General features: G+C 39.6%; 1 protein-coding gene across 6 annotated transcripts in view; it reads left to right on the top strand.

The window, feature by feature from the left end:
- LOC114250199 (oxysterol-binding protein-related protein 3) overlaps positions 1–26,100 on the top strand; it is a 47,138-nt gene that overhangs the window by 8,245 nt on the left and 12,793 nt on the right. For 2 of the 6 annotated variants that reach the window (XM_089735654.1, XM_089735653.1), the window contains exons 3-11: positions 6,046–6,202; positions 8,037–8,166; positions 8,672–8,892; positions 9,462–9,559; positions 15,718–15,804; positions 16,766–16,887; positions 18,590–18,724; positions 19,534–19,615; positions 20,280–20,294. In XM_089735654.1, the coding sequence (XP_089591780.1) occupies positions 6,046–6,202; positions 8,037–8,166; positions 8,672–8,892; positions 9,462–9,559; positions 15,718–15,804; positions 16,766–16,887; positions 18,590–18,724; positions 19,534–19,615; positions 20,280–20,294 (1,047 nt within the window). Of the gene's footprint in view, positions 1–6,045; positions 6,203–8,036; positions 8,167–8,671; positions 8,893–9,461; positions 9,560–9,962; positions 13,180–15,717; positions 15,805–16,765; positions 16,888–18,589; positions 18,725–19,533; positions 19,616–20,279; positions 20,295–26,100 lie in introns of those variants that run through there. The other 4 variants (XM_089735656.1, XM_089735655.1, XM_089735657.1 and 1 more) reach the window with 3 other exon arrangements.

The raw sequence follows: 26,100 nt of genomic DNA, 5'->3' as shown, positions 1-26,100 counted from the left end.
CCATACCCTGGCGAATCTCTGTCTCCCTCTTAGTCGCCACGAAGTCCACGAAACGAGATAGATTGGAGCCACTTTATGCCTTCTTATTGCTCAGGTGGGTGGCCCAGATCCCGGCCCATCTGGTTTTAAGTGGTTAACGGAGCTAATAAGACGTTGACAATGTAAATGCTGCCACCCATCTCAAGACTTTTGTGGCGTAGATAGCGAAGTCCGTCACGGCCCCCCTGGACCCCGCTTATTGGAGGTCGCAGGGTGTCCACCGCGGCCCCTCGGACTAAACATGATTTCTATCCCGGCCTTCAACGTGTCAAGAATCATTCGAGTAAAGTTCTGCGTAGTTTCGTGACGCAAGTCCGGTCACCGTTCTCGTTGAACCCGACGCTTGCGAAGAAGGGCTCGACGAGTAAATTAACCCTCAGACACAGCCCACTGAGTTTCTCGCCGGATCTTCTCAGTGGGTCGCGTTTCCGATCCGGCGGTAGATTCTGCGAAGCACGGCTCTTGTTAGGGTTCGTGTTAGCAACGTCCTCAGGTTTGAGCCCCGTGAGCTCACGTACTAGTTAAGGTTCCGCTGAAATAGCATCTCAAGGCTATCAGCTTAGGAAGGAAAGAAAAAAAAAACGTGGCCCAACTATGAAAATAGCCGTAATGAACTAATGCGAGTGTACGGATTGCACAGCAACATGGCCGTATTTGTGTCGCAATGCAGGCGTGCATGACCCACTGCCGCCACATTCGTCTAATACTGAGACGTGAATCTGAAAATTGAATGATGTTGTTTTGTTTTTAAAGCCCTCAATCATTGGCCGTCTAGTGAAGTAGCTAACAGAAGGCATAGGCTACAAACGCCGCGACAAATGTCAATACATGAGATGTAGTCATTTTGTTTATTGCTTATATATATGGGTGGACGAGCACACCCCAACCTGGTTTCAAGTGGTTACCGGAGCCCATAGACATCCATAACGTAAATGCCGCCACCCACCTTGATATATGAGTTGTAGAGTCTCTGTTTTTACAGTACAACGGCTGCAGTTACTGTTTTTGCAGAACGCATTACAGCTTGACGCCAGAAATAGGCGGGGTGGTGGTACCAATGGTAACCACCAGTAATTAAGCAAACTATAATTTTGCGGGTTTGATTTTCATTAGACGATGTTATTCTTTCACTGTAGGAGTCAATCGTAAACCTAATTTGTTAAGTAGGTACGTATTTCTATACTAATATTATAAAGAGGAAAGATTTGTTTGTTTGTTTGTTTCGAATAGGCTCCGAAACTACTGGACCGATTTGAAAAATTCTTTTTCCATTAGAAGCCGACATTGTCCCTGATGAACATAGGCTACTTTTTAAAAAAAAAAATTTTTTTTTTTTTTCATGTGTGTTTTAATGTTTCCGAAGCGAAGCGAGGGCGGGTCGCTAGTCTTTAGATAAATGGGTACTTGCCAGCGGGATTCGAACACCGATGCATCGTTTGATATGAATCTTGATATGCGTCTTATCCCTTAGGCCACGGCGATTTCAAAATCTTCATTACTTTGGTACAAATATCATTGTGCGCTCAGATTACATTCATCTCTTTCTTTATAAAAAACTAATTGTGCTCACGGGCCACCTGATATTAAGGTGACAAAGGAGTTTCAATTGTGTTGTTTGAGTAACGTCTTTTGAATCCAACGACTAATTACTTCGCTGGAAAAATATGCAAGGACGGTATCTGTCCGTATTAGGTCAGAATACGGGCTAATACTAGTAAATGCGATGGCAACATGCTGCTATAGTACTCAAAGATACTGCTGTCCATTGTCCTGTGAATTTATTAATCATTTATTAGATCCTTTTTGAATTGTTACGCTGTAATCAAAAATGTTACACACAGTAGCTGATTAACGCTCGGATGTACTTACTATTCGTTATCAGTTCTATGTATATAATAACTATTACCACGCAAAATTTAATTCCCTATACATGTAAATAAAATTGGAGTGTCCGTTTGTAAACCGCTTTTTATTACATGCATATGAATATAATATATATACGGTACATACACCAAAATAACATTTTTTACAATCTTTGTCTGTCTGTCTGTCTGTCTGTTTGTTCCGGCTAAACTCTGGAACGGCTGGACCAATTTTTATATAATTAGTAACTTAGGCTACTTTTTTAGACTAGCTTCGCCCCACAGCGTCAACCGCGGTTCGACAATGACCGCGGGTAACATCGCGGGACTCAGCTATCAATAAAACAATTTAATGTTTCCGAAGCGAAGCGAAGGCGGGTAGCTAGTATAAAATAAAAAAAACATTAAAAACAGCATATATCTTCTTTCTTCGTAAATCTTGCATATTTTTTTTTAATTAGCCGTATTTTTTTCCTTGAAAAATCAAACCCGAATATTCACAATAAAGTGTGAAGAAGATACTCAATCACAATAGTCTTTAATTTCAAATGAATCCGAGCCAATAACGTTCGTTGGGAGACTCGGCAAATATCGTCGGATAAAATCAATATCGGGCCCCGAGAGAGATAAAAAGTCATCTTGACTGGGAAATTTGACCGAATTCTCTTGTGAAAAGGAATTGATTCGTCGAATGGGATAGTCTTATGTTTTGGGCCCGCGGTTTCGTCTGCGTCGCCATTGGAATTTGGGAACTACATCGAGTAAAATCGATTCTCTTCTTCTTCTTAGTCGAATACTTCATTGCTGAGGGTCGTGTCCTTGAAAGCCCTTCGTGGCTCTTTGTACCCTCAGCTTCCATTTGCTTCGGTTTTCGGCTTCTCTCAGGGCGTTAGTAACAGAGAGTAAAATCGATTAGTAATGTATTATCTTACTAATATTTCTATACTAATAATATTATAAAGAGGAAAGATTTGTTTGTTTGTTTGTTTCGAATAGGCTCCAAAACTACTGGACCGATTTGAAAAATTATTTTTCCATTAGAAGCCGACATTGTCCCTGATGAACATAGGCTACTTTTTTTTATTTTTTTTTTGGTTTCATGTGTGTTTTAATGTTTCCGAAGCGAAGCGAGGGCGGGTCGCTAGTGTATTATAAACGTGAACGTTTGTAAGAATATTTTATTTATTTATTATTGTTTAGATGGATGGACGATCTCACAGCACACACGGTGTTAAGTGGTTACTGGAGCCCATAGACATCTACAACGTAAATGCGCCATCCGTCGTGACATATAAGTTCGAAGGTCTCACGTATAGTTACAACGGCTGCCCCACCCTTCAAACCGAAGCGCATTACTGCTTCACGGCAGAAATAGGCAGGGTGGTGGTACCTACTCGTGCGGGTACGCGTGATATGCTGGATAAAATCATGTCAAACCGTTACTTCGACTTGAAAGGAGGACAAACGACCGTACAAACAAACAAAGACGCTTTCAAATTTATAATACTACAAGCGGCCCCCTCCGGCTCCGCTCGGGTCTTTAACAAAAATTTCAACGATATTTGACGTTGTTTTATTTTTTTATATAAAAGAACACTTATTGCGGCATAACTATAATAGTTAGACATATGCTGTCACGACCCTTTTTGTAAATAATAGTGTGTTCTACAAAGTCGTAGTACATTATTTTATTCTATCATTAATATTTTACGCAGGGCACGCGATGTAAATAATACTTTAGGTAATTTTTTTACACCTTGGGTTACATTATTGGAGTTTTAGTAAGGATCTCTAATTTTTTTCAAATATGTCACTCAGGAATAGTGTAGCTTCTAAACAATGAAAGAATTTTTCAAATCGGTTCAGGAGTTTCGGTGCCTATTCAATACAAACAAACAAACAAATCTTTTCTCTTTATAATATTAGTATAGATTAAGTACAGATTCGTTCTAGAATGAATACGGAGATAGTTTTACAATGAAAATAAATCTGAAAATGACGTAGTGAGTTTCAAACTTTCGCCGGTGACATCATCGAACTACGGACCAGAAGGGAACGTAGATTTCCGAACGTATACAATGTACACACATACATACATTGTAAAATTTATATCGCGGTGGCAAACAGCCAAATTTTTCACCACGATTGATATCTAGGATGGCGTGCGAGTAGCCGGACGCAATTATTATTTGGCACCAAATCATTGTATAAACATCGGGTTCGTTGGTTTAAATTTTACAATTTTCGACGTTTCCGTGGTCCCTGGACAGAGCTAGAATATCCCAAAATAAAAATCTTCTAATAGCAGAAGAGCATGCAGTTTTCACGTTCAAGGTGTCATTGACATTTGTGACTCGGCAATATCGTAATCGGCAATAGAGTAAATATAATAATCGGCGGCTAGAGGATTGCACAAAGTGGGAATGAGTTGCTCGCTCCGGGCATTCCAATATTGTAGTAATTGTTACGTTATAATACTCATTGTAAAAAAATAATATTAAAAAAAAAAAATAATATTAAAAAATTAATAAATAATAATTTCTTATTAAAAAAAAAAAAGACATGCCCGCTGAGTTTCTTGCCAATTCTTCTCAGGGCGGAGGCTAGTTCTTGTGAATTGGCGGTAGTTCTTATGACGTTCAACAAGTATGTACTTTCATTTATGTTGAATAAATTTTTTTTGATTTGATTTGGTTTTGATTTGAATACCAAAGATATTAACTGTGGCAGGCATCTTTGACTGCTGGTTCCTGACGCTTTTATTTTTCTGTACTACCTAAGCTGAGAGCCTTGAGAGGCTATTCAGCGTAAACTTAAATAGTAGGTGAGCTCACGGTGCTCAAACCTGAGGACGTTGCTAACACGAACCCTAGCAAGAGCCGTGCTTCGCAGAATCTACCACCGGATCGGAAACGCGACCCACTGAGAAGATCCGGCGAGAAACTCAGTGGGCTGTGTCTATGGGTTAATTTACTCGTCTAGCCCTTCGTCGCAAGCGACGGTTTCGACGAGAACGATGACCGGGTTCCTGAGGCAAAGCAGGAGTGCTGTGTAGATTTTTTTATCTTCATGGCCGATAGATGGCGTTACAACTCATCTGATAAGCGACTATCGAATACCGTCAACGCTCTTTGAAATTGAATCCACACGTGCAGCTCACAATAACCCCTATTACCGGTAGAAAGCGCCGACACTTTAGCGATTATTTCACAATACGTTTATCTCAATTGAGTAGTGACAAAAGAATTCGTTCAGTATTCCTTTTTGTACATTAGGATCGGTATAACAAAACCGTCTTAGGATATTTTCGTGCTTTTTCCCCCCTACCTATGCGCTGTGTAGCCTAAGGAGCTATACCAGATACGCCCGTACGAGTTTATATGCTATATACGACTCCTGATACCTGTAGTAATATGAAATATATACCTATACATTTATTTTGAACATAATTTTCACTGATTCGATGTCAAGGACCGATGATAATAGGATGACCAGTGTTAACTTACTAGTGGTTGGACCCTCTTGTGAGTCCGCACGGGTGGGTACCACCACCCTGTCTATTTCTGCCGTGAAGCAGTAATGCGTTTCGGTTTGAAGGGCGGGGCAGCCGTTGTAACTATACTTGAGACCTTAGAACTTATATCTCAAGGTGGGTGGCGCATTTACGTTGTGGATGTCTATGGGCTCCAGTAACCACTTAACACCAGGTGGGCTGTGAGCTCGTCCACCCGTCTAAAAAAAAGATATTAAACACCCAGACATAAATCAAAGAAACCGGTTCATTAGACGAATGATTGCCCGATGCTGATGTCCATCATCTTGGGCCCAGCAGGGACTGGAGCGCCAACTACTGCCCCAGCTAGTTAATAAAATAACAGCTTACATTTTACTTCCGCTCATACCGTTTTAACGGGCGATCGTATTTAATTCGCGTGATCGAATGATATGACCCGTTGTAATGTCGATTTGGTTTGCGGTATAATTGAACGGTTACAAGCAATACGGTAATCTAGAAAAAAATACTTGATAATCCAGCCTGAGTAGTTTCGTCTCGAAGGCTCCATCAACCAGGAGTCCTTGGGGTGAGCTGCGCTGTCTGGTTGAAGTGTTGACTACTGAGATTGGTTTACTGTTGTGTTTCCAGGGGAGCGGCGGCGTGGCGCGGCTGGTAGGGCGGCGGCGCTGCGCAGGGCTCCATCCGACTCTGATTGCTCCGGTGAGACAGCCTCACTCTCCGCAGACAGCGGGGACAGGATCGTCAAGCCTCAGGTAGCTCCCCCAAGGAGCGGGAAGTCTCGCAGGTGAGATATAAGTACCTTGAGATCGCCTAGTTGGTAAATTTGACCTCCTTGACTGCTGCACCAACTGCTGCTGGGGTTCGCGTTCGATTCCCTATCGAAGATAATCTATACTAATATTATAAAGCTGAAGAGTTTGTTTGTTTGAACGCGCTAATCTCAGGAGCTACTGGTCCGATCGGAAAAATTCTTTCAGTGTTAGATAACCCATTTATTGAGGAAGGCTATAGGCTATATAACATCACGGTAAGACCGATACAAGTGGAGCACCAATAAAGAATGTTTCATGATAGGGGTTTAAATAGCTCCTTAACATTCTACAATTCAAAAATATTTTCATTTTCTACGTAAATGAAGTGGGGGTAAAATTTTGTGTTATGCCAAAGTAATTATTTCACGCGAACGGAGTCGCGGGCAAAAGCTAGTATTTTTTTAAAGTTTTTTTTTATTTATTGCTTAGATGGGTGGACGAGCTCACAGCCCACCTGATGTTAAGTGGTTACTGGAGCCCATAGACATCTACAACGTAAATGCGCCAACCACCTTGAGATATAAGTTCCAAGGTCTCAGTATAGGTACAACGGCTGCCCCACCCTTCAAACCGAAACGCATTACTGCTTCACGACAGAAACAGGCGGGGTGGTGGTACCTACCCGTGCGGACTCACAAGAGGTCCTACCACCAGTAGGTACCATCCATCTTCCGTCTTTTGTCTTCTGTATAAAGTACCCATAACCTAGACAAAATTATGCTTTAGGGTCGCTCATTAGTAGAAATATGGTAATTCTTTTTTATTATTGACAGAAATAATAATACACTTCAGAAAAAGGATGCAAATAACGAACCAAACTCTGTCATTCAAAGTTTTTTTTTTCTCGTATCGTAACTCTGACTCAAAATTTTGAAATTTTCGTTTTTCACGCAAATCGCTTCACTATGCTAAAAGTATTACAATTAATTATCATTGATGGGGTTCGAAACAAGAGTAAATCAGCTGGTTACACAAAAACACCATAAATATATCTGCAATAATAAAGATTTTATCAACTTTTTTCGTTTAAACGCTCCTCCTACGAATTTGGAGTTAACGTAGTGTTCATTGGAGGCATCGAAATATTTCGTGATTGTTTCAAAACTGTATCGATTTTGGCTTGTCGTTGGCATAGTACAATGTACGTAGGACGGGTAATGCCAGAGTCATTATACAGCAAATTGACGTACCTCACGTGACCTATTGATTTTATCTTTTGACCAGCTGTACCCGTCCGCTTCGCTGGTCATTTAAAATTAACCCTATTATTTTTCACCCCCACAAAGATTCTCATCATTAAAGCCCCCGCAACTGATGTAGGGAATCCAACACTCATATAAATATTGATGATGATGATTCATCCGACCGATTTCGGCCATGGCGACCACTTTGACTCCTATCCGTCGATTTGGCGCTCGTGCGCTCGAAGATGGCTTATATAGCCTATCTTCGCGGCAAAACTCCTTGCGCATTGAGGGCACGTAAGCACGCCGTTCTCATAATTATAGGTTATAGCAGCAGGTGGGCGGGCCTGGTCGCGTTTGTAATCAAGGTCAGCTTTACGCTGATCCTCGAACTCGCGTACTTTGCTGTTCACCATCCTGCGCCATTCTGGCCGCTGTGCTGCCAAGCGCTCCCATTGAGAGGGCTTGGCAGCACATTAAGTGCATGTATTTTCTACATGGATACCAAGTTTCAAGTCAATCGGATGCACGGTTCAGTAGTTATAACGGAACATCCGTAACAACCACTGTAGATTTATATAGTAGTATAGATGAAACATTCCCAATTATGACGCGTTCGCAGTCGTCGTCGTGGCAGCGAGTGGGAAGTGCTCGAAGGCCTTAAGGATGGCCAGCGCTTCGAGAAGAGGCCGGACGTCTTCAACGGGTATTTGCATAAGAAGAGGAAATGGCCGTTAAAAGGATGGCACAAGGTGAGGTCTGGTGTATTGCTAATCTAGCGTCGGTCGGCTTAGCAGGAGATATTTCGAACGGTAGGCAGCGGCTTGGCTCTGCCCCTGGCATTGCTGACGTCCATGAGCGACCGTAACCACTCACCAGTAGGTGGGCCGTACGCTCGTCTGCCTAATGACTGCCCAGTTTTTTAGCTCTATAGTCGGATCTCCGCCTGAGACCCAACCCCGGGGTACGTAGAAAGGGCTACCGTGGTCGACCCTGCAGACCAGATGTAACCCAACGACCACCTTTCTAAGAGATGGATGTGTAGTGGCGTAGAACAGCGCCACTGACGTGGCACCGGACTCACTAAAATTTATTCCTATGTCGGTACATACAGCACAGAATTAACTATGGTCAAAAAGGTAAGAAGGATCTTCCAGCTGTCGTCGGCTGGTCTTGTAGTTATCATGAGTTCAGTCATAATAATTATGTCCATTGTTGAAAGGAGGTCGTTACTAATACATGTGAACTATGTTCCAGAGGTTCTTCGTAGTAGACGGCGGTATATTAGTCTACGCGCGTTCACCGGCCGACGTGGCCCGCGGTCGGCTCCACGGCTCGGTGGATGTCGGTCTGTCGGTCATCTCGGCCAAGGCCAGACGGCGCCGCATCGACATAGACGCGGACGAGTTCATATACCACTTGAGGGCGAAAACTCCGGATGTTTTCAGGACTTGGCTCAGTGTGCTTAAAGCTCACAGGTAAGTTATTGTTGGGAGCTTAGATATTGGACATATGGAGAATGGACATCGCGACTTAGAATAGCACCGCTCTAACTGTACACTAACGATGTTCTGATGTACACTTAGGTTAAGTCGAAGGGCATAGGATATGGTACAACCAAACGCTCATAGCTGGTTCTTACTGGTGGTAAGACCTCTTGTGAGTCCGCACGGGTAGGTACCGCTGCCCTGCCTATTTCTGCCGTGAAGCAGTAATGCGTTTCGGTTTGAAGGGCGGGGTAGCCGTTGTAACTATACTGAGACCTTAGAACTTATATCTCAAGGTGGGTGGCGCATTTACGTCGTAGATGTCTATGGGCTCCAGTCGTCCATCCATTCAAGCAATAAAAAAAAATCATAATGTTACAACTAAGCGCTCATAGCTGGAATACAATGCAATTGAGAATCCCACTTCATGTCTCAAGGTGGTTGGCTGCATAACGTTGTAATCTGTGGGTTCTGGTAACCTTCCACCACCAGGTATGTGTTACCTAGTGGTGAGCGTGGTCAGCTGGTCTTCCCACGTTTTAATTAAAACATCATTTCAGGCTGTACCGTCAACACCTCTTAACCTTTGGAGCCAGGGAGTCTGCACCCAAGATCAATGCTCCTCTTGACGACCCGGCCGCGACCGACACGTCTTCCCGTAAGCACTCCACACCACACTTATGCACGAATGTTTGAATGATAATGAGTGAATGACATTTCTAGAATTCCCCTACGTGATTCTTCGTTATTATTCTCTAGAAGATCGAATTTGTGAATAACGTAGGGGAGATAAACCTTGAAGCTTTTTTCAAATTAGAATTTGATACGTACGATCTTTAGTTTCATGAAATTAGATAGATTATACATGAATTCATCCCTCCTCCCTTTTTTCGTGTATTTAGGATTTGTTTCATAATAACAGTATTTTTTTTTGTCTCTGACAATTTCATTGTCCATAAAGGTAGTGGCCAACATTGATGATTACGAAACTAGGTCGCAATGACAGAACTAAGACACATTTCTTTTTTTAAGTCATTCTATAAAATTTTCTCTCTTATTAGGTGTATATGATACTTCAAAATCAACAAGTAACGTAACCGAATTTAATACTTCTATGAGACTCACTGAATTCAACAGCGAAACGCTTAATGGTTCGATACCAACCGAATTTGATCCTATGAAAGATTTAAAAACATTTACGAATGATGATCGCATCGTCAAAGTATATTCAATGCCCAGATCGAATACAGAAAACGGCACAGACATTGTTAGTGATAAGAAATTGGGTGCAAATAATAAACCACGCTATAAAGAAAGAGATTCAGCTTGTGTTAAATCCGTAGATACGAAAGCTCTAATTCATTTAAGACAAACGAACAAAATCGTTAATGCAGTTGTGAATAAACAAAATATGCAATGTTATTTCTTCAGAAAGAAATGTCAGAATAATTCCGTAATGAGGAGATCGAGGAAATCGACTAATCTCGTCAAATATAGAAATGAGTATGAGGAACCGAAGCTGCGGAGGCCATTAGGCAATTATATGTTGCTTGGCGAACAGACGAGCGAACGAAAACGCGACGGGGCGAACAGACCTAAGATATTTGATAAACGTAATGAAATTCGTGTTAATACAACAGATTCTAAACACAATAAAATTGTCGATAGACTCGTAGATTTCGTATTCAAGGATACTGGTAAAGAAAGAGATTTGAGGACGAATATAAGTAAAATAATCAAGGAAGTATTAGAAAAGGATTGTGATAAAACAAAATATCCCGTGAAAGCTATGTTCAGAACTCTCATAGAATTCTGGTTGGACAGTGTCGATGTGAAACAGTGTAAAGAAACGATTAAAATATCCAAATCGACTAACACAAAATCTAGAAGTTCCACTAGAGATGTTAATTTATCGGGTATTGGCATCGGATATAAGAGTCACGCTACCCAGTTTGGTTTCGGTGATTTGTTACACGAATTCAAATCTAACAAGTTTTCGCGTAAGGGTGCGAATGAAAAAAATATTTCGCCGGTTTTCCATAGTCCTATACGAGATACGGATAGCTACGAAAAGGAGCGCCGAATCCAAGAACTGGAGAGACCGCTCAATAACACGATCTACCTTTGCGACACCGTACGCAGCAAAAGTCGCGAGAGAGACATTAAAATAACGAAAACCTTAATCGACAATTTGAATAATAATACGAACGTGTCCGACTATAATGACACTTCGAATTCGTCAAACGAAATACCTAAAATACAGTACACGATCAAAAAACTCATAAGCGAAGCCTCGGTGCCGGCTGAGATTGCCGAAGACTTTTTGAACGCCTATCTGGGTGTGCTGGAGGACAGTTTGAACACTACAGACACGAGCATAAACTTCAGTGCAAGCGAAACGGCTCCTGCGTGTGACGTTCTAACCGAAGCTGTTGTAAAAAAAGTATCTAAAAGTATATTGGCATGCGAAATGTCACCAAGTAATCGTGTCTCAAATCTCGAAGGCAATAATTCTAGCCATTACGTGAAAGATGTTTTAAACAGAGTCGCTATGATATTTTCAAAACAAAAAGAAAACGAAAGAGAATGGTCTAGTAAGGACAAGGAACTAGATGAAAAGCAAGAAGCTTTACAAAATACCATGAAAGAATTAGATAGAGAAAATCTATGCAAGACAGTTAACGAGCAATCGGTTGTAATAGATCTTTCTAAATACGATTTAGACCAAATATTAACGAGCACGGATTCTGATAAAGCCGCAGACGTTACAATAACTATAAAATTAAAATCGAAAAACATTGAATCGACGCGTAGACATCTTAGTTTGAGATTTTCGAATGATAAAAAATATAAAAATGACAAATTGAATTCGAAAACCAATAACGGGTCTAGTGAAATGTTTCGTGAATTCAATAGAAATAATAGTAATTTGTATATCAACGAACCAGTTGTACATTTGGAAGACGGCAAACGTATCTACAGTAGCGATGCCACATCTAAAGCCTACATAAGCGGACACAGCGAACATTCTTTTTATATGACATCAGATAAACGTAAAAATATTGAATCAAACGCCGAAATTAATAGATCGTATAATGAAACTCCTTGTTACATGATGTCGGACGTACCAAAGAATTACAAGAAATTGAAAACTAGCGATCATACATGTGAGAATGATGTATCGAAGTCAAACGACTACTCCAGTGAAATAATACAAAATTGTGTTAATTTAGAAAAAACAAATAAGTCAGTAGTCAATGAGGAATTCGTTTTGTTGATTTTAGGGGACTTATGTAAACTGACACAAGGCCTGCCGAGTCTGCACAAAGAAATTCATGGAATACATTCGAAGCTTAAAAAGAAATATTATGAAACAATTCAAAATGATATAACAACTGAATTGAGTCTTTTACATAAAATATACAAAGAGAATAATTTTGATACGAAACAAGGAATATGTCATTTAAATACTACTAATAACATTTCTAATTGCTTCGGTAAAATCAATCAATCACTTAATACAGTCCCAAATATGAGTATACAATTCGGACATGTTACTGAAAAAATTCCCGATATTGTTCCAATCGGTAATAAACATTCAAAAGAATCTAATTGTGGTAACGACAAAGCAACTAATATACCAATTAACATAAATATCTATAAAGATAATAATCTAAAGTCAAATGAAATAGAAACTGGAGAATCGTTATTTAAAAGAACACAAACAAAAACCCAACACAACAAGAAAGTTATTAGCGAATTTATTGAGACAACAGACCGTTGCACGTCTAACGTAAAGATAAATACGGAAAATGAATTTTCTAAAACGGGAGACATAAAAAAATATGATCGCATTGAAACAGTTAATTTCAAAATGAGGAACGAAAAAGGAAAACTGAATAAAATGAAAAAGAAATACCCTGATTCTGACCTTAAAGTATACAAGATATACTACAGTAAGAACTACAACACAAAGGGCTCTAGTTCAACCACCGATTTGAACTTTAATAAAACAGATAGCAAGGATTTAAAAACTATATGCAGATGTCCTAGCGAACCGTCCCTTGTATCCGGATAGTGCTACCCATACACACGGTACCAGGCGAATTACGCAGTACTGACGTAGATATTCCTTTGTCGAAACCTTAGAAATATCTAGAATTATCTAGTGAATTGTCTTATAAAAGTTAAATTAATGTGATATGCGTATTCCGCTTGTAAACTTATCTGTATTCGATGCTCTATTAAATGGTTTTTGTTTGGCTTTTTATCGTTTAACAATTTGTTTTATTGGTTTTAGATTTTACAACGTATATTGGAAGGCGATTTGAATTTGCTAATTTTGTTGCTGGTTTTTTTTATATTTTTCAAGTAGTAATTCGTAGGGAGTCAGTAACAAAACAAAAAATAAACTGTAATAATAAAATTAACCTATATCTTTAGTGAGCATTCACCTCAAACTGCTATAAATACAAAATTGCATATGAAAAACGCAAGAGAACGCGATTTATTTAACTTTGTCCCTTTTTGTGTTATTACATAAAATTGATATTCTAATATATACTTATATATAGTTATTAAATAGATTTAGTTAGATAAAAAATCATTATTATACATAAATCTATACGTAGATACATAGAAACAGACCTATATAGAAAAATTTTCAGTATCAAAACAGATTAAGATAAATAGTTCATCCGATAAATACGTGGTACAAGGTTATTTATTTATTTAGTTTGGTTCAGTATCTCTAGATAAATTATTTTTTTCTACATTGGATGCGCCCATGCTTGGAATTTTTCATGTGTTACCGTTACCTTTTTTTTAGATGGGTGGACGACATCACAGCCCACCTGGTGTTAAGTGTTTACTGGAGCCCATAGACATCTACGACGTAAATGCACCACCCACCTTGAGATATCAGATCTAGGGTCTCAAGTATAGTTACAACGGCTGCCCCACCCTTCAAACCGAAACGCATTACTGTTTCACGGCTGAAATAGGCAGAACTCACAAGAGGTCCTACCACCTACCACCAGAGGTCCTACCTGAAACTAGACAATACTAGAATACTAGACAAGTATAAGTGCTATTAGACTACTAATGACCCTGACCGGGAATCTAAACCGCATTAGGTCAAGAGTCACCTAGTCAAGATTCGGCCTTGGCAAGATAAAAAAATTTAGTAAGTGCTTGTCACTGTTTGTATTTTGGATGCAACGGGAACGCGCATGGATGGATACCAACATCCTGCCTATTTCGGCCACGAAGCAGTCGTGTGAGCCGATAGCTTGTTCATTCATCTAGCTTAATACAAAAATATAACAAATACTATAGTTGAAAACGGCACTGAGGTAATTTATCTCGGACCATTAGGGAAACGACTAGTGCCTGAAGTACAATGACGGCATTATGCCATAAATCTACCCTGAAATGCCAACAAGCGGGTGGCTTTTCAAAAATTACTCTCAATTTGTCTGATTTAACTGGTGACGTCATTTGAGGCCAAATAAACAATTACTATGATAATGATCAATGTTTAGCCACGTAACACATAATGGATCGCGCGCGTTGAGTTTCTCATCGGATCTTCTCAGCGGGTCGCGATTCCGATCCGGTAGTAGATACATTCGCGAAGCAGCTGCTCTTGAGCTGTTAGGTCTCCTTTGGAGGCGCTCGGACAGCTGTTAGCAACACCCACTCCTCCTAGCTAAGCCTTCACTCGCCCACATGTCCTGGTGAAACTGGAAAGGACTCCGGGCCACCAGTAAGCGGATCATTCATATTTAAAAAAGATATAGTGGATCCTGATTGATATTCGGTTAGACAATTTGATAACGTTAGCATATCAATACCCTGGTAGTATGAAGCATGTTTTGAATTTTGATACAAGTTTTATTGTATCTTGCACGTAAAAAGTTCCCCGGAAGTGGTATGGAATAACATAATAATATGGTTGACTAATCGTGTGAAGGGTAAAATCTGGAAGGATAATTAAAAAAAAATACAATGCAAATATCGAAACCCGAAGCGAGACGAAAAATTGAAAATATAAAAACCCATGTATAAATGTTTAACGTTTTAGCCAATTCTAATTTCGTGAATACGCAGTGTGTAGACAGCCCTAACTTTAAGCCCTCACTAAAAAAAAAAGCACAAAATTCAATGCTAAATTCACAGCTGCCCTACAGATCGAATCGCGTTAGGTGAAAAAACCATAAAAAGACTAAAGGTGACGATGCCTACCCGTGCGTGTTCATAAGCCCCCCAGATCACTAACTTAGAGTCGTCGTGGCCTAAAGGATAAGACGTCCGGTGCGTTCGTGTGTAGCGATGCACCGGTGTTCAAATGCCGCAGGTACCAATTTTTCTCATGAAATACGTACTTAACAAATGTTCACGATTGACTTTCACGGTAAAAGAATAACATCGTTCAGTAAAAATCAAACCCGCAAAATTACAATTTGCGTAATTACTGGTGGTAAGACCTCTTGTGAGTATAGTAGTGAGGGTAGGTACCAACGCTCTGTCTATTTCTGGCGTGAAGCGGTAATGCGTTTTGGTTTGAAGGGTTATGCAGCCGTTGTAACTATACTGAGACCTTAGAACTTATATCTCAATGTAGGTGGCGGCATTTACGTTGTAGATGTCTATGGGCTCCGGTAACAACTTGGTGTTATGTTGGGCTGTGAGCTCGTCGACCAACCTAAGCAATAAAAAAGATCGTTGAAAGATAAAAACGTTGATTTTGTCCGTGTATTCTATACCACTGCCCGGCTAGTTCTCCCCTTACCCCAATTGAATGTTTATCCGTAGGGCTGGTAAGTCCCACGACAGCCACGATTAGAGGACCGCAATTCGTATCCGGCACGCCCGGCGGACGACTCGCCAGTTGGATCATCGGTAAGGACATTTCCATTCCAAAAACTAGGAACGAGGATGCAGTAACTTCAACTTCCCCAAGCTTTAGCTTTCCCAAACTTTTCTTCAACAACTTCAACAACTTCCCCAACCTTTAGCTTCCCCGACTTTTCTTCAACAACTTCAACAACTTCCCCAACATTTACCAAACCTTTAGCTGTATGCGAACTTAAATAGCGCGCGCACTGCAATAAACATCAGAAGTTGTAGAAACTTAATTGAATGTCTGAATTATTTTGGAACTGTTTTTTGGTAATAATTGTCGTTTTAACTAAATGCCCTGTAGGTGACCGCTGCCCTACGCGGCGTATTAAAGTAATTATGTCGATTTCTGCTACTAAAGTATCTAGATTGCCTAACTTGCCTTCTTTTGGTTTTATAATGTATGGTCTCTTAGAAATTGATTCATTCTCAGTATCTTCGGATTCGTGTTTCCCGGAGTCTATTAGATATTCCGGCGCTGTAGTAAAAGAAATCGACGTAATTACTTCAGTGCGCCGCGTAGGGCACCGATGACCTACAGGGTAGTCAAAGGCTTAAAGATTGAACTTCTGCCTTATATCTCAAGTTGTCAATCGCTTCAACATCCCGTCTTTAATGCGTCACAAAGTTTCAATAAACTGTCCGAACATCAAAATGACAGTGTTCTTTTTTTATTTATTCCTATGTCCAGTACTGGATGTCTGTGGGCTGAAAGAATAGAAATGACCACGTCAACATGCAATACTTTTTTTTTTAATTGCCCTTATAGGCAGACGAGCATACGGCCCACCTGACGGTGTGTGGTTACCGGCGTCCATGGACTTCAGCAATGCCAGGGGCAGAGCCAAGCCGCTGCCTAAACAAAACTTATGGGTCGCGTTCGCTCAAATGACCTCATCAGCCCGCCGTACCTACGACCGCGTCTACCCATTCTCCGTAATTTCGTTGTTTATGCTTACAGAATCCGGCGGTCCACTGGAGAACGCCTCACGTGAGCTAGGACAAGCTCAGCTCTCAGTACAACAGCTGCAAAGGCTGCTGGATGCGCTGGAGATGCAACAACAAGTCCATCACGATACAGACGTAAGTGCCACACACGCAACCGTGCGAATTTAAACTCAACATGTACTTTACTTATGTATTCGTTTCGCTTAACTCAACATTAACACGCCTTTATCGGCTTGACCGGTATATATATTTATGTGTGTAACGGAAACGGAAAAGGATAATTTTAAGGCTGCCCCAAAAATTTGCCGACTTGTGTACCGAGAATTTTGTTATTTTGTCCTAATAAAATTGTGGTCGTCGTGGCCTAACGGATAAGACGTCCGGTGCATTCGTGTTGAAGCGATGCACCGGTGTTCGAATCCCGCAGGCGGGTACCAATTTTTCTAATGAAATACGTACTCAACAAATGTTCACGATTGACTTCCACGGTGAAGGAATAACATCGTGTAATAAAAATGAAACCCGCAAAATTATAATTTGCGTAATTACTGGTGGTAGGACCTCTTGTGAGTCCGCACGGGTAGGTACCACCGCCCCGCCTATTTCTGCCGTGAAGCAGTAATGCGTTTCGGTTTGAAGGGTGGGGCAGCCGTTGTGACTATACTGAGACCTTAGAACTATATCTCAAGGTGTGTGGCGCATTTACGTTGTAGATGTCTATGGGCTCCAGTAACCACTTAACATCAGGTGGGCTGTGAGCTCGTCCATACAGCTAAGCAATAATAAAAAAAAATATATATATATCCTTTCTATGATGAGCAGAATGAAAAAGTTATTGTTTTAATTAAGCATTTGATTTGCTGTTGGTTTTTTTTTGTTTTTAAGCTATATTTTATTGTAATCGAGGTCATATTAGGACTTAAGTTGTTCCGTAGACCGTGGTTGTTACTTTTTGCAATGAGAAATGCCACGATCCGACCAGCTCTGGGTATATTGCCATAATAAATCAGGAGGTTTGCTGTCCCTTGATTTTACTAACCAATGCATCTAAAAATCTGGTGGTAGTTGATATATAATGTAGATATGAGAGTGAAACACAATGCAACGCCATTCATTCGTGAACATGTATGACGTAAGCATTTTATTAGGAAAAAAAACTGTACCCGCCTGTGGGATTCGAACACCGGCTCAGTCGCATGGCTCGATAAGCACCGGACTTCTTATCCTTTAGGCCGCGACGGCTTATGTCACCATTTTTTGTGTTACCATTCAGCGAAGCACTGCTCTTGCTAGAGGTAGACCTGACAAAATCCCTCAGCCCGTAAGCTCACCTCCACGCTCGGTTACGCTGACATAGTTCTATTTTTTTACCTACCTATGCTGGTAGCCATGAGAGGCTATTTCAGCTTCACCCTAACCTGCAGGTGAGCTCACGGGGCTCAAGTCGGGAGTGTTGCTAACACTGGCTCCAGTAAGAGCAGTGCTTCGCTGAATCTACCAATCGATCGGAATCGCGGTTCACTCAGAAAATCCGATCCTTCTAAAACTGCCAATTTAGGTAGGAAACAAAGTTACAATATTTTTTTGTTTTTATTGCCCTGGTACGCAGACGAGCTACGGCCCACGTATGGGTGAATGGTTACCGTTATCCATGGACGTCAGCAACGCCAGAGGCAGAGCCAAGCCGCTGCATACCACGAATTAAAAAAAAGTGTGCTTTTCCCCGTAATAACAATAACAGAAAAGTGCGAAATGATCGAATCTAAATCCTAACTGTCTGTTTTTACGGTCGAATGTCGATCGCTGGGCGAACACTAGTAGTCTAGAATGTTCGCAGGTGTCGCTGGATGGCGCTTCGCCGAACGTGAAGAAGGATCGCCGCAAGTTCGGTCTCCGCAAGAAGAAGTCAAACAGTAAATGCGCTTCCATTGAACTCACCGCTTCGCACATCGACCCGTCTAACTCGCACATGGTAATCATGAGGTTCATCATCAGCCTGTATCTCTCCACTGCTGGATGTAGGCCTCTCCTATAGTCCGCCACAATGAACGATCCTCCGCCTTCCGCATCCAATCTCTCCCAGCATATCGCCGAAAGTCATCGGTCCAACGGGCAGGGGGAGGGGTCATGAGGTTCACACTCTACTATTGCCTTAAGAATTGAGAGCTCGAAGTTTCAATCGTGATGATACCGTGCGTTACCCACAATATTACTGGTGGTAGGCCGTGTTGTGAGTCCGCGCGGGTAGGTCCCACCGCCCCGCCTACATCTGCCGTGAAGCAGTAATGCGTTTCGGTTTGAAAGCTAAGGCAGCCGTTGTGCTGTAAAAATTGAGATCTTAAAACTCATATTTCAAGGTGGGTGGCATACATTTTCGTTGTAGATGTCTATGGGCTCCAGTAACCACTTAACACCAGGTGGGCCGTGAGCTCCTCCACAAACCTAAGCAATAAAAAAAACATATGTGTAGCAATTTTGAGAATTACAGTCTGGCAACATTTCAGCTAATTAAGTTCGTTGTCTTTGTTGAAAACAATGGCGACGGTTGTATCTATTATGCTCATAGTAAATTTTCATTTGCAAATGAACTATTCGATGGTGACCCGTGAATGCTTTGCGGCAGAGATAGCCAGAGCGCCAGTACTGTTCCGTGTGGACTTTAATATGCCCTACCATCAGCGTTAGAGATAGTTTAGAGAAAGAATAACTAAATTCACCTCTAGCACATAGCTACTGCTGATGACCTTGAATGTTATTGTAATAAGGTACATTTTCGGACAGGCCCTCTCAGCACTGACCGCGCCTCCATCCCCGGGCGGCGGTGCGTCGTCCATACCTAACTCGGCTGCTTCGCTACCCATAGGTATGTCAGCAACATTTATATTAAAAAAAATTGTAAATAATAAGAACAGATGTGATCTTTACATTGTAGCTTAGAAAAAAAATTTATGAAATAAAATCGAAGAGGAAAATGTATTGCCAGCGTAAAAAAATAAAAAGCTACTATGCTGTTGTAATCCATTGTCTTTGGCACGCTGATAATGAAGATCACCTCTCTTCGTTCCCTTTATGTGTTGTGTGTGTGTGTGTGTTTGCGTTTACACGCTTTGCTGTTTGTGTGTGGTTGATGTGTATATAAACAAATTTGTATTTTATTATTATTATGTAGTGATGTTTATTTGAATTGAATGTCGAATGATTGCTTTAATTCTAAATACATTGCAACTTGGAATCGAAAACAATTATTCGGGCGAAGGAAGCATGCGATGCCGTTAAATATATATTTTTATAAAATCTACCATACAAAAAATAAAATATAACAAATCTACCATAATTGATTAAAGCACAAGGAAATAATTATATATTTATTAATATATTTTTTTTGTATTTTAATTTCGAGAAATGAATGGTACATTAGTAGTTTTTTTTTAATTGATTTAAATTTTAAAAAATACAGGCATGTATTATCTAAATGTTTAATTTAGTAGTTTGCATTGTAATCTAATTTGAATGTATGTCTTGACAAGGATTTTACGAAATCGGTAAGTTTTACGTTCTCTTTTGTCTCTTTCTCGGAAGGTTGTTGACATTTTCTGTCATCTGTCACAGTTGACGTTCCACGCCCATTATAGACAAGTGTTGTCAACTAACAAGGTGGGTGGCGCATTTACGTTGTAGATGTCTATGGGCTCTAGTAACCACTTAACACCAGGTGGGCTGTGAGCTCGTCCACCCATCTAAGCAATAAAATAAAAATAAAAAAAACTAACAAAATCTGGAAATTTTCTTAATTACAAAAAAAACTAGTACTAGTTGGCAACACTGAAACAACCTTCGAGAGAAATTTAGACATTTACATAGCTTATGTAGATACGCGGAAAATTTAGTCAAGGATATTCGCAGAAATTACTTGGACAAAATTTATCTTTTCCTTTGACTTCAATCGAGTATCGTTAAAGATCTTCAATGCTATGAGCAATTCCGACCAGCAGTACGTGTAGTGCCTTTATACACACCGATTCCACAAACACGTCGTCGAGTACTTGAGACAGAAAAGTTCACAGACCCCACTTTATTTATTTTTTAACGATAAATATCTTTTAACTTACTGATTTGCATTCACACAAAATGATTACCTCTAATTAGATAAGGGAACTTCAATTTAGGATATTTTGATTCGAGCGATAATAGGCTGATGATTACTAAGATGACTTGCTTTTTATTAATATGAGATTTTCATTCTAAAATTTTTATAAAATGTTATAATTTGTATCGAAATTAAGAACTAGCGACTCTTACTGTCTAGTTTTTTAAATATTTTAATGGGCTATATATATATAACCTTGATAAAAACTACAAGTTTCTATTGGATTTGAAAACCACGCCGTTCGGTTTGGCTAAAGGGCCACACGACTCACTTCCATACGCGTTTTGTTTGATAGCTGCAATCGGTGGCTTGTAGAAAGCGTTCATGTTGGAGCCCTCACGCGGCTCACGGGTGACCCTCATGACCCGAACGGCTCAGTAAGATAAGGCTTACCGGTGAGCACCTCAATGAAAATGCTCGATTTTTAATACGCTTTTATTAGCTTCAGATGTAACGGAATCTTTGAACATGATTTTGACCCCCTCCAAAACATCGGATTAACTCGAAATTGGGCATACTTATTTAGGAAAAAATTTAAATTCAACTAAAAAATAAACAATAGGTTAAAAAAACTAACGAAATACGCTTTTATAGAAAATCTAAAGTATTATTTATTCATATGGCGTTCAACGTGTTAATGGACACTAGTATAGGTAATTAGGCATTAGAAAGGAATTAAGGATTAACAGTTGACGATTTTACTACTGCTTTTTTATATCCACCTACTCACCTACCAAGTAGGTGAGCTCACGGGGCTCAAGCCTGACGACGTTGCTAACACTACCCTTAGCAAGAGCAGTACTTCGCAGAATCTACCACCGGATCGGAAACGCGACCCATAGAGACGATCCGGCGAGAAACTCAGTGAGCTGTGTCTGTGGGTTAATTTACTCACTACTATTGCTGCTAATACTAAAAATATTAGGAAAGTAGAAACAACAATACAATACAATTTACTGGTGGTAGAACCTCTTGTGAATCCGCACGGGTAGCTACCACCAGCCTGCCTATTTCTGCCGTGAAACAGTAATGAGTTTCGACTTGAAGGGTGGGGCAGCCGTTGTAACTATACTGAGACCTTAGAACTTATATCTCAAGGTGGGTTTTTTTTTTTTTTTTTTTTCCACAGGAGAAAATCGCCGGATCCCCACCCGCACGGCGGGTTTATTTTATTTATTTTATGCGGGTGGCGCATTTACGTTGTAGATGTCTATGGGCTCCGGTAACCGCTTAACACCAGTTGGCCTGTGAGCTCGTCCACCCATCTGAGCAATAACAAAAAAAGCAAAGCGTATACTTACTGTCCAAGATCCAAACAGCTCATTATTATCAAAATTGTAAAATCGATCCTGCAGGCTTGTTTTGATAGGGGATGTGTCTCTGTGTATATGTATAATGTCTATAGATATGCTTTCTTTTTCAATTTCCAGCGTATCTAACAACATTTCTGGCCTCGGCTTTAGTTCGTAAGATATATATATTTTTTATTTATTTTCCTTTCCCCTTATTTTTTTTATAATATACAAAATTTCCACCATCACGTACAATATCAAAGACACATTATCGCGATGCTAAAGTATACCTTTTATGACGCGTCATTCATTCTAGTGGCTTCTAGAAACAAATCTGTTGCTCGCGCAAATGTTTGCCTGATGTGGGTATCGAACCCACGACCCTCGACGCAACAGTTAGGGCCGCTAACTATTCCACCGCTCAGTCAGTCATAAAATATCACAGTCGTATAAAGATGATGAGTGCATCGCTAGCGAACGAACGTACTGTCAGCAATAATTGTTAAATCTTTATATAAATATATACTAGAGGTCCCGCAGTAGTCGAAATTCGATTATAATTAATTGAAATCATAAGTTTGTACACTATTATGATTATATTGTCAAAGACTATTTATTTATATTTCTATAATCACAGACTTCGTCAAGACTACACCTTAGACAAATATTAATAAAGACAAACAATATTTATTCTATTTTCAATTGGATCACAGACTATAAGCAATAAGAAAAGTTTGACAATAAACAAATAGTATGCATGCGTGTGTTTGTCAAATACATGATACATTCTGATAAAAGATGGCGCCAACAACATGATTTGTTTAAATAATCAAAACTTAATAAAAGTATTAAATGTTAATTTTAACTTAATTTATTTTTAATATTTTAGTCTGTGTATTGTTTTTTTTGTTGATCTGCACTCCTTCTCTATATTCTCTATAAGTGTGGGAAATTCCATAATCCTCCGTCCGCGCAATTTTCGAAAAAAGGGGTACAAAGTTTTTGCTTCACGTATTAATATATAGAAAATTATATTGTACGTGTCTATGTCACCGAACTCCTCCTAAACGGCTGGATCGATTTGAATGTTTTTTTTTTGTAAGCGTTTGGGTGACGCCCTGGATGGCTTAGATTCACAAATCAGCCCGGCAGATGGCGCTGCAGTCGGTATTTAGGTTATTTATTTATCTATACTGCAACTAAACGGCTGGATCAATTTGAATTAATTTTTGTGTATGCATTTATTCATTCATTTCATTCATTTTGTGTATACAAGACAACGACTCTCGGGTCCGCTAGTCTATTTATATACCTATATAAAAATGAATTGCTGTTCGTTAGTCTCGCTAAAACTCGAGAATGGCTCGACCGATTTGGCTAATTTTGGTCTTGACTTATTCGTGGAAGTCCAGAGAAGGTTTAAAAGGTGAATAAATATGAAAATTCTCGGAATTAAATAAAGTGTAGGTCTTTTACTTATCGATTGAGGCACTACGAAGTCTGCCGGGTCAGCTAGTTATTTATAAAAATACACGTGTTGTTAAATGTTGGTCATGCAAACATAGTAGGTTTACGAGAAAAAAGTCTCAAACAGTCTTATTATAAACAGTAAAATTACGCTAAACAATCGAATCACAATACTCTACTTAAATCCGTTGCAATTAAGGCTTTTTTTCCTAAAACTATATTTATCTCTGCCGCTATGTCCGAGATAAGCGCTCTCTTAATCTAGAATTGAATCTGTAATCTTATTTTCCACTAGTATTACGACATTCCGGAAGAACGTCTAAGAAAAAATCTCTCGGTTCTTTTGATTGTGCAATATTGTGTAGTGCCTAGAGTTTGCCTTAAATATTTTGTTGTTAATGTCTGTTGCTATTTTAATGTTACGAAAGGTTGTTTTGTTATAGCATTTCATAAATTAGCGAATGTTAATAAAGCAAAACTTATAGAATCCTTCGTGCCTTAATATTAAAAAGTTAAAAGTGATTATTCCTGTAAGGAAATAGTTAGGATTATTTTAAAATGACTGTTGTTCAATCGATTTTTGGTATCTTTAAGAAATTTGTGTGAATTAAAAAAAAAATGGACACTACGGATATAAATTAGTTTTATGAGACAGCCGAAATGTCATCAGAGAGTGACGGTGTTATTAAAACATTAGTGAAGATCTTACATCAGTACATAGTGAGAGTATTGAAGGAACAAAATTGTAAGTCGCGTTACTGTACGCTCTCATATTTAGTTCTTTAAAGTCAGGTATCTTTTTCGAATTGATAATCTTGTTTATTGCTTAGATGTGTGGACGAGCTCACAGCCCACCTGGTGTTAAGTGGTTACTGGAGCCCATAGACATCTACAACGTAAATGCGCCACACACCTTGAGATATAGTTCTAAGGTCTCAGTATAGTTACGGCTGCCCCACCCTTCAAACCGAAACGCACCACCGCTTCACGGCAGAAATAGGCGGGGCGGTGGTACCTACCCGTGCGGACTCACAAGAGGTCCTACCACCAGTAAAATATAATTACTGGTGGTATATAATAAGCGTCGTATTTCTTTACGAAGTTAATTGATTGATTGATTCTAGGAAGGTGTGATCAAAATCTTTCTGGTTCCTGCAAAGTTATTACATGAACGTTATACGTTCAATTTTCTGATGTGGTCCGCGGCAAATTATCAAGTTGTCTTAATTATTACAATGTCGTCTATATAGAACTACAATTCATTCAAATTCAAATTCAAAATCATTTATTTCAACTTGGATGTCATCAAAAACACACTTGTTGAATGTCAAAATTTAAATGAAAATGTTAACTCTACCACCGGTTCCAAAAAAAGCCACAGTCCTGAGAAGAACCGGCGAAACAAACTCAGCGGCCTTTTTTTTTTTTTGGATTTTCTCAAATATTTTCTTTTTTTTTTAAAATAAGAAAACATATTTACATTATACGAAAAAACAATTCAAAAAATACAATTCAAATAAATAATAATAATAATAATAATGAAAAATTAAAAGGCCAGGAGCGAACGCCTCATTCCCCACGTAGTGCCGTCTAGTAAAAAATCCTTAACTTTATAATATGCCTTGTTGTTGTTATTATGTTAAAATATGAAGGAACAAAAGCGTAAGACGCGTTACTGTACGCTCTCATATTTAGTTCGGTTTTAGTGTGACAAACAAACGAAGCTCACGAAGACATTGTAAATTAGAATTTTTTTTTTTTTTTATTGCTTAGATGGGCGGACGAGCTCATAGCCCACCTGGTATTAAGTGGTTACTAGAGCCCATAGACATCCACAACGTAAATGCGCCACCCATCTTGAGATATAAGTTCTAAGGCCTCAAGTATAGTTATAACGGCTGCCCCACCCTTCAAACCGAAACGCATCACTGCTTCACGGCAGAAATAGGCAAGGCGGTGGTACCTACCCGCGCGGACTCACAACAGGTCCTACCACCAGTAATTACGCAAATTATAATTTTGCGGGTTTCATTTTTATTACACGATGTTATTCCTTCACCGTGGAAGTCAATCGTGAACATTTGTTGAGTACGTATTTCATTAGAAATATTGGAACCCGCCTGCGGGATTCGAACACCGGTGCATCGCTTCAACACGAATGCACCGGACGTCTTATCCGTTAGGCCACGACGACTGCATTTGACTTAATATTAGTAAAAACAAAATTGCGATTAATTAAATAATCCATATGTAGACTTCAAGTGGCGTTACGACTTCAATACCGAATATTTGGTCTTAATGTCTTATAAATATGTACGCGGTCATTTTTAGTTATTGAATTTGTGGAATGAATTTATATATATATAAAAAAAACACAAACATGAAAACATACACCATTCTGTATTAAAACAATTTACGTAAAAAGATACGCCATGTTCCGTA

This window comes from Bombyx mandarina, chromosome 20, assembly GCF_030267445.1.
Source record: "Bombyx mandarina strain Sakado chromosome 20, ASM3026744v2".
In the NCBI taxonomy this organism is placed as follows: Eukaryota; Metazoa; Arthropoda; class Insecta; order Lepidoptera; family Bombycidae; genus Bombyx; species Bombyx mandarina.
This window is presented reverse-complemented; position numbering and strand designations above follow the sequence as displayed.